Source organism: Trichomycterus rosablanca, chromosome 22 (genome assembly GCF_030014385.1).
Source record: "Trichomycterus rosablanca isolate fTriRos1 chromosome 22, fTriRos1.hap1, whole genome shotgun sequence".
NCBI classification, from domain to species: Eukaryota; Metazoa; Chordata; class Actinopteri; order Siluriformes; family Trichomycteridae; genus Trichomycterus; species Trichomycterus rosablanca.
Window position 1 is genome coordinate 18,185,373 of NC_086009.1, and position 17,920 is coordinate 18,203,292.

The window sequence follows — 17,920 nt, forward strand, 5'->3', positions numbered from 1 at the left end:
TCATCCAATATGTCTATTTTGCGTAGTAGAAGCAGTGGTGACATTTTTTCATAGCAACGACACCCACATACTTTTGGCCATGATGTAAGTCTAGTAAATATGCTGTGTGGATGATTCTTAAACTGTTGAAATATTTTCTGCCTGTTTGGATGTAGCATTCATACGCAGTCATCCATACTTGAATCTTCAGCCGCTTCCCACGCATATGTAAATAATATGATCGTTTTAATATTTTAAATCTTTCCAGTCAATATGAATGATTTAGAGAGTAGGGCTGTCTGTTAGGAGATGTTGTTTTGAAGTCAGACTCAGTTACTGGCACCCTTGGTAAAAAAAAAAAAAAAAACACTTCTGATGAATAGTAATACAAAACTTTCAAACACCTTTTCTGTAAATCTTTAACTGCAATCCCTGGAAAAATGTTTGTCCTTCTAACCATCCTACTCAGTGTGCATGGAAAACAATCTACATAAAGTTAAACTACATAAAATTTCACCAGGTTTTACTAGTAGTTACGCTGGAAGCAGCCACATGAAATTGCTTACGACCATAATGAAGGTAATTTTACAAAATGTCATGTGACTTAAGGCATAACAGTGGATAGGATGTTTAGTTGTGTAGCGATGTATTTTTTGTGGTAGCCTAGAGGGTAGGGCTTTGGGCTATCAACTGAAAGGTTGAGAGTTTGAATCCCAGCTTTGCCATGCAGCCACTGTTGGGCTCTTGAGGAAGACCCTTAACACTCTCTGCTCCAGGGGAGCTGTACAATGGCTGACCCTGCGCTCTGACCCCAACTTCCAAAAACAAGCTGGAATATGGAAAGAAAGAATTTTGTTGTACTGTATCTGTATATATGACAAATAAAGGCATTAAATTCTATTCTATTTTATTTTCCTGTGCACCCTGGAGATTTTTGTGAGTAGCTTGTGGATTGCTTGCGGGTTGCTTGACCCAGGCCAAGTAGTCTCAGCACATACATTTATTAAGAATTCCTGCACCCCTAGTGCTGGCAACTCTACCAAACAGTAGGAACTTCTCTCCCTCAGCCATGTAAAAAATATTTGTATAACATTGTTAGATTCATTAAACTGAATGTATTTTTGTTTAATCACTAAATGTTTAGTATTTGGTTTTTGTGTGAACCTCTTATTTACACCCCAAATAATCAGAAGTTCATAAAATGAGTGCTTAGAAGTTTCTGAACTCTCAGGTGAACTGAGAACTTTTCTAAGTGGATATTTATTTTACAACAAAAAAAAGATAAATATAATTTTGATTGAATAGATTGGATAATTGTAATTTAATTAAAAGTAAGATTTCTCTCATATTTTATATAACAACCAGTAAACACCAATATCTTTTTCACCACTTTTACCAATCTTTACTGTAAAATGATTGGCACACTTTGTTCACGTCCAAGTTAGTGACCGCCAAACATACCACGCATGTATGAGCGGCTGGACGAGTGAAATGTGTAAAACTTGATTTGTTATGTTGCCAAAAGTGCTGCGTAATGGAAGTGCTGTTCTTCCTTTTCTGCATTTTCACCTTCCTCTCTGCAGCACGCTGATATTTTTAGCATCTTTAGCTTGTCAGAGATGAGAGAATAGGGATCTACTGCAGGCAGAGGAAAAGTGAGGGGGTGGATAAGACAGCAAGAGAAAAAGCAAGATACTGCGGAGGAGAGAGGAAGCAAAAAGTCAAACTTAAATAGGCTCGGTTTGGTTCTGCATGAAATTCTCCTGACACGTTCAGGGATGACTCAGACTGCTGATGTGCTGATTGGCACCTTTGAGAAAGTTAGTATTAGAGACAGACTGAGCAGTCATTTTAAAGTTTATACTGACTGCTTATTTACCTTTAGTGTAATTGTCCGACAGATATACAGAACAAGAAGCATCAGAAACATCATTTACACAGTGAACATGAAATTCTCTTTGTTCTTATATCCCACAACAACTTCTTCTAGTCAGCTGAAACGATATTAGAATTCTTTTTAGAAATAATGAAGCTGGTCATGTTTAGAAAAACAGGGTTGCTCACATATAGGCAGTTGTAGCCTTGCGGTTAAGGTACTAAACTAGCAGTATATACTGTAAGTCACTTTGGATAAAAGCGTCTGGCAAATGCTGTAAATGTAATAATGCTAAGAACACAAAACAGTTAAATATAATGGTGGGAGCATCATGACATGGAGCTGCTTTTCTGCATATGGTACTGGGGCTAAAATATTATTAAAGGAAACATAAAACACATGATGTAATTAAATGTATTGTTGAATTTAATTCCTAACAGGCCAATACAGCCAAATGACTTGAAGGTGAAGGTGCTTACGTAGACTATCCTTCATTAATTTATTTTGTGAGTCCATTAGTAGGACCCTGGTACTTTTAAGATTGGAATTTAAAGAGTTAAAAGTAGATTTGGCCAAATTTAAGCCACAGTGCTGAAAAAAGAGAATAATGTCGTATAGTAAAGGACTCAAAGCTGTTACTGCTAATAACATCACTTGCAACAAAGTACTAATATTCATTTGTGGTGTCTGAATGCAGTTTTTGATATAATTTTTATTTTAAACATAGCCTTATCCATGCATTTTTTTTTAAATAACATTGATACAGTTCCAGTGGGCTTGAGAAAATTGTTAAGCAAATCTTCTTATGGAGTATATGGAGTTGTAAGGACTAGTAATCAAAGGGTTGCTGGTTCAAGCCCCACCACTGCCAGGTTTCCACTGTTGGGCCCTTGAGCAAGGCCCTTATCTTTAATTGCTTAGACTGTATAATGTAAGTCACTTTGGAAAAACACGTCTGCTAAATGCATAAAATTTAAATATATTTGTAAGGAACAGGACTAGTAATCGAAAGGTCGCTGGTTCAAGCCCCACCTCTGCCAGGTTGCCACTGTTGGGCCCTTGTTGAGCCCTTATCCTTCAGTTGCTTGGATAATATATACTGTCACAGTGCATTGAATAAAAGCATCTGCTAAATGCTGAAGATGTAAATACAGATAATTACCAATAAACTAGAAAGGTAAAGGACAGTGTTACAATTGCTGCATACCACAGATCAGGGGGTTTTAACCTGTGGAGCAGGAAGTTTGGTCAAGATGATCAAATTACACTGACCAGAGAAACCAGGCCAAATTTCACAAAGTCAGCAACCCAACCCAAACCCGGTCTCCTCTTCTGTTCTGTGAGGAAGTGGTGCTGCAATATGATCACAGTTGATCCAAAACAACAACATAGAGTTTCTTACTGTTGCAGACTTAAAATATTTATTACCAATGTAATGGCATTGCTTACAATCAGTCCGGAATCTGAGTTAGATGGTACTACCCACTGGTACTTAAATAGATGCATATATTTAGGTAGAAATCACATTTTGGTTGGATGGAATTAAAGCAATTTCACGCTTTAAAATAATACTTTTAAATATGAAAATATCAATATAATAAAATAGTGACTACACAGTAACATCTAGCTATGTAATGATTAAAGGTCACCGCACCACCAAACCAGGTAATTATCCTGAATATCAGATTTCTTTATGTGTATAATACTGCTGCATAATCAGGGACTTTCTGTTTCTCTTTCAGGCTCTAAAACCTTGCAGAGTTCCTGAGTAAGTTCAAGCTGTTCTGGTTATGCTCACATCTCTGTGAGCATAAACACAGTCGAGTCACATTATTATGACCACCAGCTAATATCCAGAGTAACCGCCGTGTGCAGCATGGGCAGCCGCTAGATGGGCTGGGAGAGACTCAAAAAGGTCCTGGTAGGTTGTCACAGGTTTCTGGAACCATGCTGACTGCTGTGCATCCCACAACTGCTGGATGGTTTCTGCGGAGGATCCATAGAGGGAACATGACGATCGAGGTGGTCCCACAGATGCTCAATTGGGTTCAAGTCTGGGGAATTAGGGGTCCAAGGTAGTATTGGAAGTCTTGGTCATGCTCTTCCAACCAATTTCGGGCATTTCTAGCCACATCACGTTGGAAGATCCCATCCGCCCCAGGGAAGACAATCAGCATGTATGTGTGTACGTGGTCTACAAGGATGGATTTATACCCAAATCAGTTTAGAGTGCTTTCCACATGGATGCATAGGCCCAGAGAATGCCACAAAAAATTTCCCCAGATCATAATGCTGCCACAGCCGTCGAAAGTAGAAACTGGTCATAATAATGTGACTCGACAGTGTTATAGCAATTAGGCTACATAACTGCTACCATAGCCATTATTAGATAGTTTACACCTACCTGGTTGTGGTGTTCAATGCCCATGCTTATAGTGTTGATAAGAATGGCAATCATGATTCCTCTGCTGAAATATTTGCTCTCCACTATGCTCCACAGTTTCAGTCGAATTTCGTCCCACAAATCTTTGCAACGCACAAAGCAGGAACACTTTTTCTCACTCTTCTCACTTTCTAATTGGTTCTTCCAGTTTGTCTCTTCCAGGGACCCGTGTCCTTCCTCCCCATTGGCTGTGGCCCTCTCCTTGATTGATAATGCGATGCAGTCAGGGCAGTCTTCAGGGCTGGAAGGGACGGAGGTCACGGCATTCTCCACAGGTTGAGATCTATTGTCAATATTACTGTGGTGTGGACAATAAGACACTAGGATAAAACACAAGACATTATTGTTATGTAATAACACTAGTAATACTGTTTAATAAAACTTAACAACATCTGATGTTCTGATGTAATAACACTACTTACAAATGTAATACATGTAATAACAATGTAGTAACATGCATGTAAATTTAATGTAATGTTTTGTTTAAAGATCATGAGGCTACATGAGTAATGTAATAACACTGTAAAAATGTAATAATCATACAATAAAGTAATAACACTTAAAAAATCATAAGGTAATTGTAGTAACTGTATGTTATTACAATGTAACCACATAGTTATTACACTATAGCATAGCTCCATGGAGGTAATAACATAATACACTATGTAATTCACATCATTTTTACTATAGAAAGTTTAATAATTTATTAGTAATAATAGATTTAATGATCATTTTAATTATATTGTTTATATTATTGTTGTCACTTTTAACATAGGAAAATGTTTTAATACCAAAATGTTCTAAGCAAAAAACCATAAATGTACTATTTTTAAGTAGCACTACCAAAACAACAGACATGCATGTGTACTGCTAAAAAATGACCACAATTTTGTGGACTTCTAACCCAAGTTTATTGCAGTGAATCAAATAAAAATAAAACTCTATATCTCTGTTTAGGAAATGTTGAGTCTGACAGTTTAAAAGCACCAGTCAGTCTTAATAAAATGTTCTTTGATGAGCAGTAAACAGAGTACAAGGGCAAAATGAATCCAGGACTCACCATGAGCCAAGTGAGAATTGTGCTTTTCGCCTCCATTAGCACTGGCCCCTCCTCTTCTGTGTCCTCTCCCTCCTCCGGGGGGCGGAGCCTTGCCCCTAAGCGTGTAGTAGAGAGCGACGGAGCGTCGGCGAGCTTTGCGCAGCACATGGCACACGAGCTGGAAAATCTCCTCGTAACAGTCGCCCGGCTCAGTCATGGATGCCAGCGTGCTGGAGGAGAGGCAGCGCGCCCGTTGCTCCTGCATCAGCTGGTGCTCACGCTGTTTGGTCTCTGAGAATTGAGTGGCGATAACCACCAGGCACAGGTTGATCATGAAAAATGAGCCAATCTAAAGGTGAGAACAAACCAAAGTTTAGGCCACAACTTCTGAAGACCATAAATAACAGGAACTTGTTTTCCATGAATAGGATTAGACTCCAGGTATGTTTAGTAAACGATAATGACAGTGAGCACACTTAAAGCAATACATGGTGATATATTGTTCTAAAGAAAACAAAAAACACTTGGAACGTCAAGGAAATATTTCAAAGTTTGCAATCAGACCGTAAAATTGTCAAAAAAGGAAATAATTTTTAAATAACCCAAGAAAATCAAATTAAACAAAACAAAACCTCACAGCAGTACAGCTGTATAAGCAGTATAGACCATTATCTGTTTGTTACCATATGAACACCATACCTAACCATGTTTAACCATTCACATTGTGTTTTATACCTGTCAGGGAGTTGCAGATTTACAAAGACTAAAGATGGAAGAGATTATTTGTAAGGTTATTATCTGACAAAAGCATCTAAAAATGTTCTTGATCATTCTTGAGTTGTTTACTTAATCAATGCTTATCCCAAAACTGCAAGGGTATTCTCCACCACAGGAATTCTGAACACAGCGACTGCAGTGTCAACAGTGTTTTAAGAATGTATTGCAAACATTAAGGTACCAATTAATTGGCTAAATAAATTAGGTACACCTTCCATGTATTGGTGTACAAATACAGAGTCCAACAGAGCTTTAGATTATCATTATTAATATAAATATACAACCAGCAAAAATAAGTCAGAACGAACAGCTGTGTTACAAGAACTGCAGTTAGTGGTTAGAATCAGCTTCTGTACGTTTCAGCAGGGTTTGCTTAGGTGCAATGGCCCCCTAAAAATGACCCAATTTGCAAACAAAATGCCAACAGTAAGCAAGTACTGACCCGGATTGTTTATTAAAACTCTTTATCACTAAGTCATAATTATTTTGCACAGCATGATGGAGCAATTTTGGCTCACTTATGAACAGTGACTGTAAGGTCTCTGCACAGATGTTTTATGGGTTTAACTTCAGCTCTCTGACTGGGCCAGTAACTCAGGGACATAATTCATCCATATTTAAAACCACTTCCCTGTTGCTTTGGCAATGTGCTGTGGGTCATTGTCTAGCTAAAAGGCAAATTTGATTCCAAGTTTAAGCCTTTTGGCAACGGATAGCTAGTTTTCATTTTATCTGGCTGTATTCTGCTTCATTCATATTCCCATCAGTGTAAACACCGCTGCAGAAATGCATCATCATCATATTGCTGTTTTAGCACAGATAGCATTTAGAACTCAAACAGCAGTTTTACTTTTGTGTGTCATCTGATGAGATCTGTTTCATACCATTTAAAGCTTTTGAAAGTTTCAGACATATCAAATATAAAACAGTTTAGTATTTAGGAAATGCAACAGATGATGTGGGTGTTGCACAGCTCCAGGGTCCCTGGTGACCTGGGTTTGACTTTGCCTCTGATTACACTCTCTGTGTGGGAATCTGACTTCTCCCCACCCTCCCAAAATTATGCCAAGAGGTGGACTGGTTTGTCTAAATTTCCCCTACTTGTAGGTAAACACGAATAAGTAAGTGCATTTTTAATACCTTGGTTTAAACTCTCTTTAAAGCCCAGAGTTCACAGGCTAGGCTCTGGACCCTCTGTGACCCTAATTAGAATAAAGTCGTGTCTGTTTGGTGGTTCAATTTCCTCACACCTCTCAAAATATTTAGAAGATATACTGGCTGCTCTAAATTACTATTAGAATTAAATGTGTGGAATGGACGGCCTGTCCAAGGTGTATTGCTGCCTTGCACCAAGTTTTTACGGGTGGAACTGGCTGAACTGCAACCCTGACCATGACAAATAAATAAAGATGAGTTAATAATAAATTTGTAAATGATATTTTTCTAGTTAGTGCTCTTTCAGTGAGAGCTTTTATCTTGCATGTTGTTTGTATAAATCACTTGAGAGTTGTAGACTTCAGAATAGACATTTTTCTTGTATGATTCGGTCACTTTTAGCTGACCCTCTCAGAGAGTCCGTTAGAGAGCTGATGTGCATACCAATGTGCTTTCAGTGATTTTTTTCAGTGAACTTTTAATAAATGAAAATGACAAATGTCAAACTACACATGCACTCTAAATCTGTATGTATGAAGGGTCCTGTGACAAGAAATGATTCATGCGACTGGTTTAATGGCCACTTTTAAAATTGCAGGATAGTCAGTCGGCAGGGTGACCCAGTGCCTGACAAAAAAGAAGAAGGAAAGGAATACAGAATGAAAGGATTTGTTAGGGCAGCTTAACGGAGATGATAGTGTGACATTAGCTGTACCCAGTGAAACCAAACATATCACCTTCCTGTTTTTTTATTGGGGTCTCAGATTGTGTAAGTGGTAGCTCAGCGATTGAGGTACTGTAGTATTAAATCCTCATCACATCGCAAGTTGCTACCTGGGCCCCTGAGCAAGGCCCTTAACCCTCAATTGCTTGCTTTGTATTCAGAAACTGTCATTATTCTGTCATAAATCTTCTGTCACAAATTTAAAAGCAACCTTATACAATGTACATATAACTGATTCTATATCCTGATAACATTAGGTGTGGCTGAAACTCAGTAATAAGGAGGGGCGTCTGCATACTTCTGGTCCCATAGTGAATATGCAGACTTCAGCTAGGAGACAGCGTTATTATCCGAAAAGTTCTGATTATGCTGGGATTGCAGCCAAACTCTACTGTTGAGCGTATCTAAAGCGCACAGAGAGCAAAGCACACACTAATTAAACAGTGCCAAAGCCAAGGCAAATTTGACTTCCTCCAAGAGGAAAATCACATATTTACTTGGGTGCGTTTGGGAGACTAATGGTATGATTAAATTCCATTATCGAGAGCAGACATTCACTACATCCCAATAAGCGGCAAAGCTTATCTGTAAGAACTCCAGCCAAGTACCAAGTGTTTGAAGGCTTTAAATCTGTTCTAGCAACACTTAAATGTAAAATGTAGATAGATTAAGTTGATACAGTCTTCATGCTTGAGACTGTACTTTCACAATAAAATGATAGAGTATGTCTATTTTAATAGTGAAATATTGCTATAAGCAAACAGCAAGTCTTTGAAGTAAGAAGTGGAATAAAATAATATATACATTTAGAAGAGGTTGACCCGATAGTTACCAGAAATCATAATCCAACCGATAATATAGGGTTGGTTGGTTGTACTTAATAGAATCCCTAGAATAGAATGCCTTTACTTGTCATATATACATATACAGGTGTACAGTACAACGAAATTCTTTTTTTTGCATATCCCAGCTAATTTTTTTTGGAAGCTGGGGTCTTAAGAACCAGGATTCCAACTCTCAACCTTTTGAGACCTTTTTTACCCCTGTCTCTAATTAAGACAAAAAAAATGCAGTTTTCTCCAAGATTATGTGGACGGTCAGACACATTTGCATCGTTTAACCATATAAGGATGGAGCCAGGAAGCACAGAGGACGATCCACCTAGTAATGTACAGAAGTTCAAGGATTTGCTGGTAATTTCCAGGTACCAGATACCACTGGACTCCTCTCAGCTGTCTTGTGGGTCAGAGCTGTTTTGACAGCATATTAAGCAGGTTTTGGCTCCTCAGTGTAACTGCACATTGTTAGCATCGTTGCTGCTGCCATATTTTTAATGAAGAACAAAAAGAACCAAAGTGGTAAAAAAAAGCACATCCAGGCAAGCTTGTTAGCATCCCTCCTGCTAGAAACAATCCTCCCTGGAGAGCTTTTCCACTCTTTATAACTCACAAAAGCAAACATGATGGACTCCCTTGCTAAATCACCTATTGTTGATTTGTATGTTACTAATTGTGTGAGGAAAACATGATCTGCTACTGCTGCAAAACTGCTATGAGATAGGGGTAAATCCAGGCGCAGCAATCGTAAGATAGCGGATCCTACCTGCTAGAATATTTATGCATGTGAATGTATAGTGCTTTGGGACAAGAGGTAAACAAAGATAAGCTAAACAACACTAATGATACTGCACCAGTTTAAACAGAGTAACACAACCCTAGATTCTAAACACACACAGGGATCTGTATAAAAATTTAACAATCCTTTTTACTGCTAGAAATTCCTGTTAATCGTTACCATATGGTGAAATGTGGGTAACTATTGAGTCTTTTAAAAATCGTCCCATAAATATTTATATTCCATTTTACAAGACCTTCTGGCAACTCATGAATGTGCATCTCAAGTGTGATAGTATGCTCTGCAAACAGTGTCTTGTCCCCTAATGCACTGTCTCTAATGACCGCGCTTGGGCGAGGCACAGCTTATTCTGAACACGAAAATAGATGGGTACAAAAAGGGGGATTACTGAGTAATGAACCATACCTCCCATGGTTGAAAGAGTTTTCCTGGGTAACCTCATAAAATACTCATAGTACATAATATAAGAAGCGTAAAGCAGTGCTTTTTTACAGGGCGATAAATGTATTGAGTTATATGTAATAGAATAGAATAGAATGCCTTTTTTTGAATGCAGGGTCAGCTATTATATGGCACCCCTGGAGCAAAGAGGATTAAGGGCCTTGCTCAAGAGCCCAACAGTGGCTGAATGGCAGAGCTAGGATTGGAACTCTTGACCCTTTAGTTGAGAGACCAAAGCTCTACCCACTAGACTACTACTGTCCCTGTAATATAACTCAATACTGTAATATAACTCAATACTGCAATATAACTCAATACTGCCATATAACTCAGTATAACTCAGTATACATACACATAAAATTTGGTTGGATTAAGTGTAGATTGATGGGTAAAATTGACAATTCTATAATAAAATCCATAACACAATAAAGGGTGCAAAAAATTAATAGATTTTTCTAGATCTGACATTTGTTTTAAGGTAATCTGTCAGAATCAAATACTCCAATCCAGACTTACGATGATGAGAAGGATGAAGTAGATGAAGTTGTAGAATGAATGTGCATCCATCACATAGTACATGATCTCCACCCAGCCCTCGAGAGTGATGACCTGTACATAACAAAAGGTAACATTCCTGTCAAAACATATCTCCCAGTGTGCCATCCATCCAACCCCTCATCCATTTATTAACCCATCAATACAGACGGCCAAATCCATTAATCTGCCAATCAGTTTAATATTTTATTTACCCATTCATCTATCTACACATCCATTCACCCACAGTCCAGCCCACTTGAGTACTCACCTGAAATATAACAATCCATGCATACCCGATATTGTCAAAGTTAATGGCACCCTGGTGCGGGTTGCTATCGCCAGTGTGGCAGCGAGTGTAGTACTGGTTCCAATTAACACAGAGTCCCGTGCCGCTGGCATTGGCTAGGGTCTCAGTGCCCAGGACCTGGAAAGCATCTTCTTTATCCAAACAACACTCAGTTCCTCCTTCCCTTAACTGAGGCACATCAGAGCAAGACATAATGCCATTGTCCTGTGGCAGTGAGCAGATAAAGGGTCGCTCATCGTTCTTCTCAGGTTTGTAGTAGTCGGCAGGAAGTTCAACACCAGAGGGACTGAAAGTAGAGGAAAGATAATGACAAAAACAGGAGATAAGAGGGTAATAGAAATCTGATGAATCGCCACTACTAGAGTAGGGAAATGTTTACTGTGGAAGCTGTTCTGTAAGTCGCTCTGAATAAGAGCGTTTGCTAAATGCTGAAAATGTAAATGACTTCAGTCCATCGATTATTATTTTTGATTAGACCCCCCCTCCCTTTCCCGGGCTTAGGGTGCACATACAAGCGTCTGTATGACAGTGAAGAGAAGCATATAATAAACCAGTCAACCTTTTCAAGGTATTATGAAGCTAAGAAAATCCCTGTGGGGAGCCTAAACCAACTCCTTCAGTGTACATGTCACTTTTCATTTACAGCCAGTATGAGAGAGATGTGGAACGTACAACGTACCTGAATATCTGAAAAACAAACACAGCCGATAAGAAAAGGGTAAAAAAATCATATAAGGAAGAGTACAGTACTGGTTAACAAATGCATCTAATTAGACCAGGCGCTTTCTGCTAACTAGCTTCTTTTAATATGCAGCAAATATGCAGCATAAGCAGCGAAGAGGCTAATTTTTATAACAATGTTATATTTTGAAAAAAAATATAGCTGTAAATTAAGACCACCAGAGGAAATAGATTACTACTTTGTTCCAAAGGCATTGCAGGTAATTAGAGCTTTGGGACTTAGCTTGTAATGAGCTTTTCTTTATTTTGATAATTAGCTTTTAGTTTTGACCTATTTGTTTTAACAAAGTGTCCTAAAATTATGTGAATCCCTCACATAATGGGTAGAGCTTTGAGCTATCAGTCGGAAGATTGTCGGTTCAAATCCAGGCTCTGCTATGCAGCCACTGTTGGACCCTTGAGCAAGGCCCTTAACCCCGTCTGCTCCAAAAACGCCGTATAATAACTGACCCTGCGCTCTGACCCCAGCTTCCAAGCAAGCTGGGATGTGGAATTATTCGGCTTCTTTTTCTGTATGGCCCAAACAATCTCCAGACCTAAAAACTGCTAGTCAATCAATCCTCTTCCTCTTCATCAGACCTTGAGATACGTTTCAAGCTTGGTGTTGTTATTTTTGATGTAAATCATGCAAATTGAATTATAGACAGTTTTGTGTGTGTTTTGTGTAGGAACCAGCGATGATCATGCTACAGTATTATATTTATACTTTAACATGTAACATGTTGCTCCTGCTCTTTTCAGGTCATTCTGCAAGTCATTTTCATGACTACTGGTTTCTTTCTTACATTGTGAAATGATGCATAATGAACCTGGGCTTCCATGAACTTTTCAACTGTGCATCATTACATCAGATGTTCTGACAGGACCTGTACTTTTATCTGATAAGTTTTGTTTAATAATCCTGTCTCTGAGAACTTTACCTTACAATCTCGCCAACTAATTGCAAAATATGTCTTTAATCAACCTAGAAGTAATCTGAATGTAAACATTATGTGTTCTTTTACTTTGCAGCTTTTATATCTAGATTAAAACTTAATTTATTATTACATTTTAATAAAGCCTGAGTGCTTTTTATGTTTATTTATTTTTTCAACCATATTACTGCTTGTATTTTTTTGTTTCAAACTTCTTGGTCCTCACTGTATTCAATTTAACTTTAAGACCTAATTAATTTGACTGCTTTGCTTTATTTCTCTCCAAATATCACTGCCCGAATAACAGCCCTTTGTGCTGGGTGTAATAATGATGATTTTACCAGTTTTGGGGTGAAAAGCTGTTGGTTGTACAGTACACCATGTATCAGAACCCTAGTGTGGTGTACTGCAAGCCCCCCCACCAACTCCCAAACCTCTACTGCACTCTCAAATTCACTGCACTGAGAGATAATTAACCTGTCAGAGCAACTGACAGCGACTGTGTGTGTCTCTCTGTGTGTGTGTCTACACATTAGAAAAAGTGAGCGTGTGTGATAAGGATGCGCTGCAGGGACAGAGTGAAGAATTAGTTAAAAGGGAAATTGCTAAATGACGAAGAACAAAAGGAGAGTTTCAGAACAAACTGGCTTACAAAGGACAAATAAAGCCTTTAAATAACCATGTAGAGGAAGATACTAACACTACACACACACATGCAATTTACATGAGCTTTCAAACCCAAATCTTCCTGCAGACAGAGACTGCTGGCATGGTTACCTCACACAGACACCCACTCATGAATATGGACACCAAACAGAGTTTTAATCAACGAGAGCCATCGACTGGAGGGGGAACTCATTTGCATTGGTATTACAGAATGAACCAGTGGGAATTTAGAAGAGAAACAAATAAGAGCTGGTGTATCAAAAACACCAAAGCTGCATATAGACATATAGTCAGTCAAACCTTTACAAACACTTTATTAATAGAAATTAATAGAATATTACACTTATAATACACATTATATTATAAATTTGATCACGGTGGCAAGGTAGGTAGTACTATTGTCTCACAGCAAGAAGGTCCTGGGTTTGATTCCCAGGTGGAGCGGTCTAGGTCCTTTCTGTGTGGAGTTTGCATGTTCTCCCCGTGTCTGTGTGGGGTTCCTCCGGGAGCTCCGGTTTCCTCCCACAGTCCAAAGACGTGCAAGTGAGGTGAATTGGAGATACAAAATTGTCCATGATTAAGACACTGAAAAGAACTGATGAACCTTGTGTGGCCAGTAACTACCTGTCCTGTCATGAATGTAACCAGTGTGTAAAACATGACGTTAAAATCCTAATAAATAAATAAATAAAATCCCCCTGCATTACATGATGCTTCTTTTATACAAAAATACTTAAATAAAAGACAGCTTTTTATAGACCTGGCAACCTCTCGCTATGGCTTCGTTACTCACAGGGTGAAGTTGACCTCAGGGTAGCAGCGGTTCCGCAGAAGCCCCGCCCACAGCTGCACCCCGATGATGCCGAAAATGAAGAAGACAAAGAAGCAGAGCAGCAGCACGTTTCCCAGCATGGGCAGAGTGTCCAGCAACAGGTTCACCAGGATCCGCATACCTGCATTCACAATCACAGTTCCACACATTTTAGCATTTATACTCTCATTATATCATTTATGGTGTGTGTGTGTGTGTGTGGTTTAGAAACATAGAGGAAAAAACAAGGACATGTAGGGTAGAACACAGTGTGCTCATCTGTGTACTAACACAGGGACTAAACGACGGGGGTGTTACCATGCTACTAAAAGAAAATGGGGTGTACAGCCCCTTTCACCTATCCACATTTAACTGGGTATTAATTGTAAATTTACAGAGTATCTAAAAGCAGTTCAGATTCACAACGCAAAGTAAACTCACCCAGCAATTTAGTGCGTCGAGAACAAGTACAATTGTCAGGTAATTACTGAGTCCCCTCATGTGTGAACAAAAGCTGGGATTGGTTTTACACGACAGTGAGAGAAACACTCAGGCAAGTAATTTAAACATTAGCATAGTGCAGAGACAGATGGGGAAAATACTTAAAACAACAGTTTAAACCGGTGAGTTTTTATATATCGGACAGATATCGGTTCTGTGTTTGTACAGGGTATTACAGAGGGACGTCCATTATAACACTGCACCTATTAGGCTACATGGATACAGCATGCACAAAGGGTTAACCTTCATCGCCTCTTGTAAAGACATATAAAATTATTTGGTGTTGGGATTTTAGGAATTTTCGGGGGTTTTTGTGTGTCTGTGGGCAGTTGTAGCTTAGCAGTTAAGATACTGGACTAGTAATCAAAAGGTCGCTGGTTCAAGCCCCCACCACTGCCAGGTTTCCACTGTTGGGCTCTTGAGCAAGACCCTTAACCCTTAATTGCTTATACAATATACTGTCACAGTACTGTAAGTTGCTTTGGCTAAATGCTGAAAATGTAAATGTGTGTGACTGAATATAGATGCACTTTACTGATACACAATAACTAACTGTAATCTACTGTAGCTCAGGGTCACAGGCCAAAAAAAATAGGTCGCAGACAAAAATAATAATAAATAAACTAATTTTAACAGGCACATACAAATGAACTTGTACACCAACGCCCCCTTGTGGAGGCTTTATGTTACACCTTGTATACCACAGTGGGACCAGATTGTCACTATTTTCATTAAGTAAGTATATTTCATTTTGTGTTTTGTTTTGATGGATTTGATATTTTGATGAATTTGATGTGTTGCCTGGGTCAGTAAAAATCATGGACAAAATGTGTGTCGTTCAAAATAAAAGTTTGAAAAACCCTAGCTGTTGCTATGTACACTTATTGAACTGCCTCTAACCCAACCATCAATAAATAGGGACAATCACAGGACCTTAATGACCAGATGCTAAACTTACTGGCCTCTTTATTAGGAACGGACTGTACTGTACTGCATTCACTGTATGTGTATAGTTTGAGACTAGAGCTATTTTCTTTTTTTCATGCGCATGTGTGTTAATGTTCCCCTTTTCTTTTATTAGTGGATTTTTCTGATCACAGGAAACGATTGCAGCACTAATCTCCAAACAGCATTCATAATAATGTGTTAAAAAATAAATACATTTTTTACAGGTTTACTTTATGGGTGAAAAAAAAAAAAGAAATCAGCTGTAGTCAATCATAATTAAGAGCAGAAACCGAGAGGTCATGTTATGAAGTTAAATGGTATTATGGATTTTTTTACACTAGTAAATGTATAATCTAAGTTGATGTATGACTCTGTGGAGAGAATATGATAAAGAGTTCAGATGCATCAGTTTCAGAAAATGATTTTTCCGAACCATCTCAGCTACATGTCAACCCTGATTACCGTGTGAGTTTCAGAAGCAGATAATGAACTTTTGTTGAAATGAAATGCTTAGTATTGATTTTTTCTTCTGGTCAGTGTCCATTAGTGGTTAATGTAATGGAAATATATGAAGCTTTCCACACAAGATAAAACACTGTGTTTAAAAGTAAAAGTACAAACTTTCTCTTCAACTTCAATTTACACAGAGGTCACGAACAGTTAACCTTACATCCACTCAGAGTTATTCTGGACAGAGATCAAAATTCTGACCATTTTTCCCCTTAATAACAGACCTGAGGTAACAGACCCAAACCACCACACTATCACCAACCACCAGGTTGGACTGTTTTTAGAACATTGTAACTATGAAATACTGTATTTGCTTTCAACAAAGATATGTCATGATTTTTGTTGTCTATAAACTTTTAAAATGGTTCTTTGTTTTGCCATGTTTGTCCCACTGTGTTTTCCTTACTTGTACCATCCTGTGAACAAAATTCTGCCTTTATTATTGTGAGATCACAGACACTAAACTTGATGCAGTTCTTATTTTTGTGACTACTAGATTCTTACATTTTTGGCATTTAGCAGACGCTTTTATCCATAGCGACTCACAGTTGTGACTATATAATACAAGCAATTACGGGTTAAGGGTCTTGCTCAAGGGCAACCTTCTGATTACTAGTCCTATACTAGTCCAGTACCTTAACCACTAAGCTACAACTGCCCTAAGTTAAGTTCTTGTTAAGCTCCAGTTATGTTTAGCCTTTATTTGGAGATAATAGCTTAATAACACTGTGTTTCAGTAAAGTCCTACAGCTTTACGGTAAGGTGTAGGAAAGTGAGATTGATATTGTATACGGCTGAAATTTAGCCTGAATGTTTTTAATGAGCTCAATTTGGCTACAACCTAAATTTGTTTTTTAATTAAAAAGTAATTGTTTTGATGGTTTACCATGATAATTTTTCTGTGGATGGACCCAAACGTACTGCTAGACCTTAAAATTAGCTATTTATTGGAGAATATTAATTTAAAAAATGTAATCAAATCTAATCAAGACATTTCTTAGACTGCTACTGAAAATCAAGAAGTTAGTTAAAACAATGTGACCAAACCTACAGCTACTTTTTATGTACTTTACTATATTTACAATTTGCAATAGTTATAATTAACTAAAAATAATATTTAAAATGTATCAGAGTGGAGTGCACAGAAGAACATTTTGTACTACATACAGCATTTTGCTGGAATGGCTGGATTTTAAATGTAAAGAAGATTTTGTTGTGTGTCAGTGTAGCTTTCAAACAACGCCACTCGCCTCGTCACATGAGAACAAACTAAAACGTAGCCCTGTGCCCTGGGCTGTTCATTAGAGGAGTACTGTGTCTCATGTAGTTGGGTAAGAAAGAGGCAGGAGCAGGGAGAACAGTAAGAAACTGCCTCAGACAAACACAATAAAGAAAGAGAAGAGAGAAAAGAAGAAAACAAAGAAAAAAATAAGTGAGTGATTGGGATGCGGTTGAAGGCTGGTGATAAAAAAAAACCTGCTCATGTCTGAGGGAGAAAATGTAATGGCACGAGTGGAGCTCAATGTAATGTTGCGAATGGCAGAGGAATACTTTAGTATAGTGTGTTTCACCATGTGTGTAGGAAACCCACCACTTTTCTCAGTTTTGAAGTAATTTAAAGAAAATGTATTTTAGTTAGAAGTTGGAAGGTATGAAAACTAATACTTCTATTACATTTGCACATCAGTGGCGGCTGCTGGTCTTTCAAAGAGGGGAAGCTCATTGTCGGCTTACATCATAAAATTTGTCAATTTATTTATACATAAATTCTGCCCTCCGTTCCTTTTCAAGAAAATGGCCTGTGATCCTATTGTACCAAGTAGGCGTCTTTTCCAGGGACTTGACCAGTGTCCTGAAACAAATACAATGAGTGTGTTTTATTTACACAATGAACAATGGAAATGGTCAAGTAATTT

The 17,920-nt window shown here is 38.2% G+C and overlaps 1 protein-coding gene across 1 annotated transcript in view; it reads right to left on the reverse strand.

Moving 5' to 3' along the window:
• Positions 1 to 17,920, reverse strand: part of cacna1ia (calcium voltage-gated channel subunit alpha1 Ia) — a 103,275-nt gene that overhangs the window by 37,966 nt on the left and 47,389 nt on the right. Inside the window, exons 5-9 of the mRNA XM_062984833.1 lie at positions 14,028 to 14,187; positions 10,875 to 11,199; positions 10,586 to 10,678; positions 5,359 to 5,686; positions 4,260 to 4,618 (exon numbers count right to left, since the gene is read on the reverse strand). Coding sequence (XP_062840903.1) covers positions 4,260 to 4,618; positions 5,359 to 5,686; positions 10,586 to 10,678; positions 10,875 to 11,199; positions 14,028 to 14,187 — 1,265 coding nt within the window. The remainder of the gene's footprint in view (positions 1 to 4,259; positions 4,619 to 5,358; positions 5,687 to 10,585; positions 10,679 to 10,874; positions 11,200 to 14,027; positions 14,188 to 17,920) is intronic.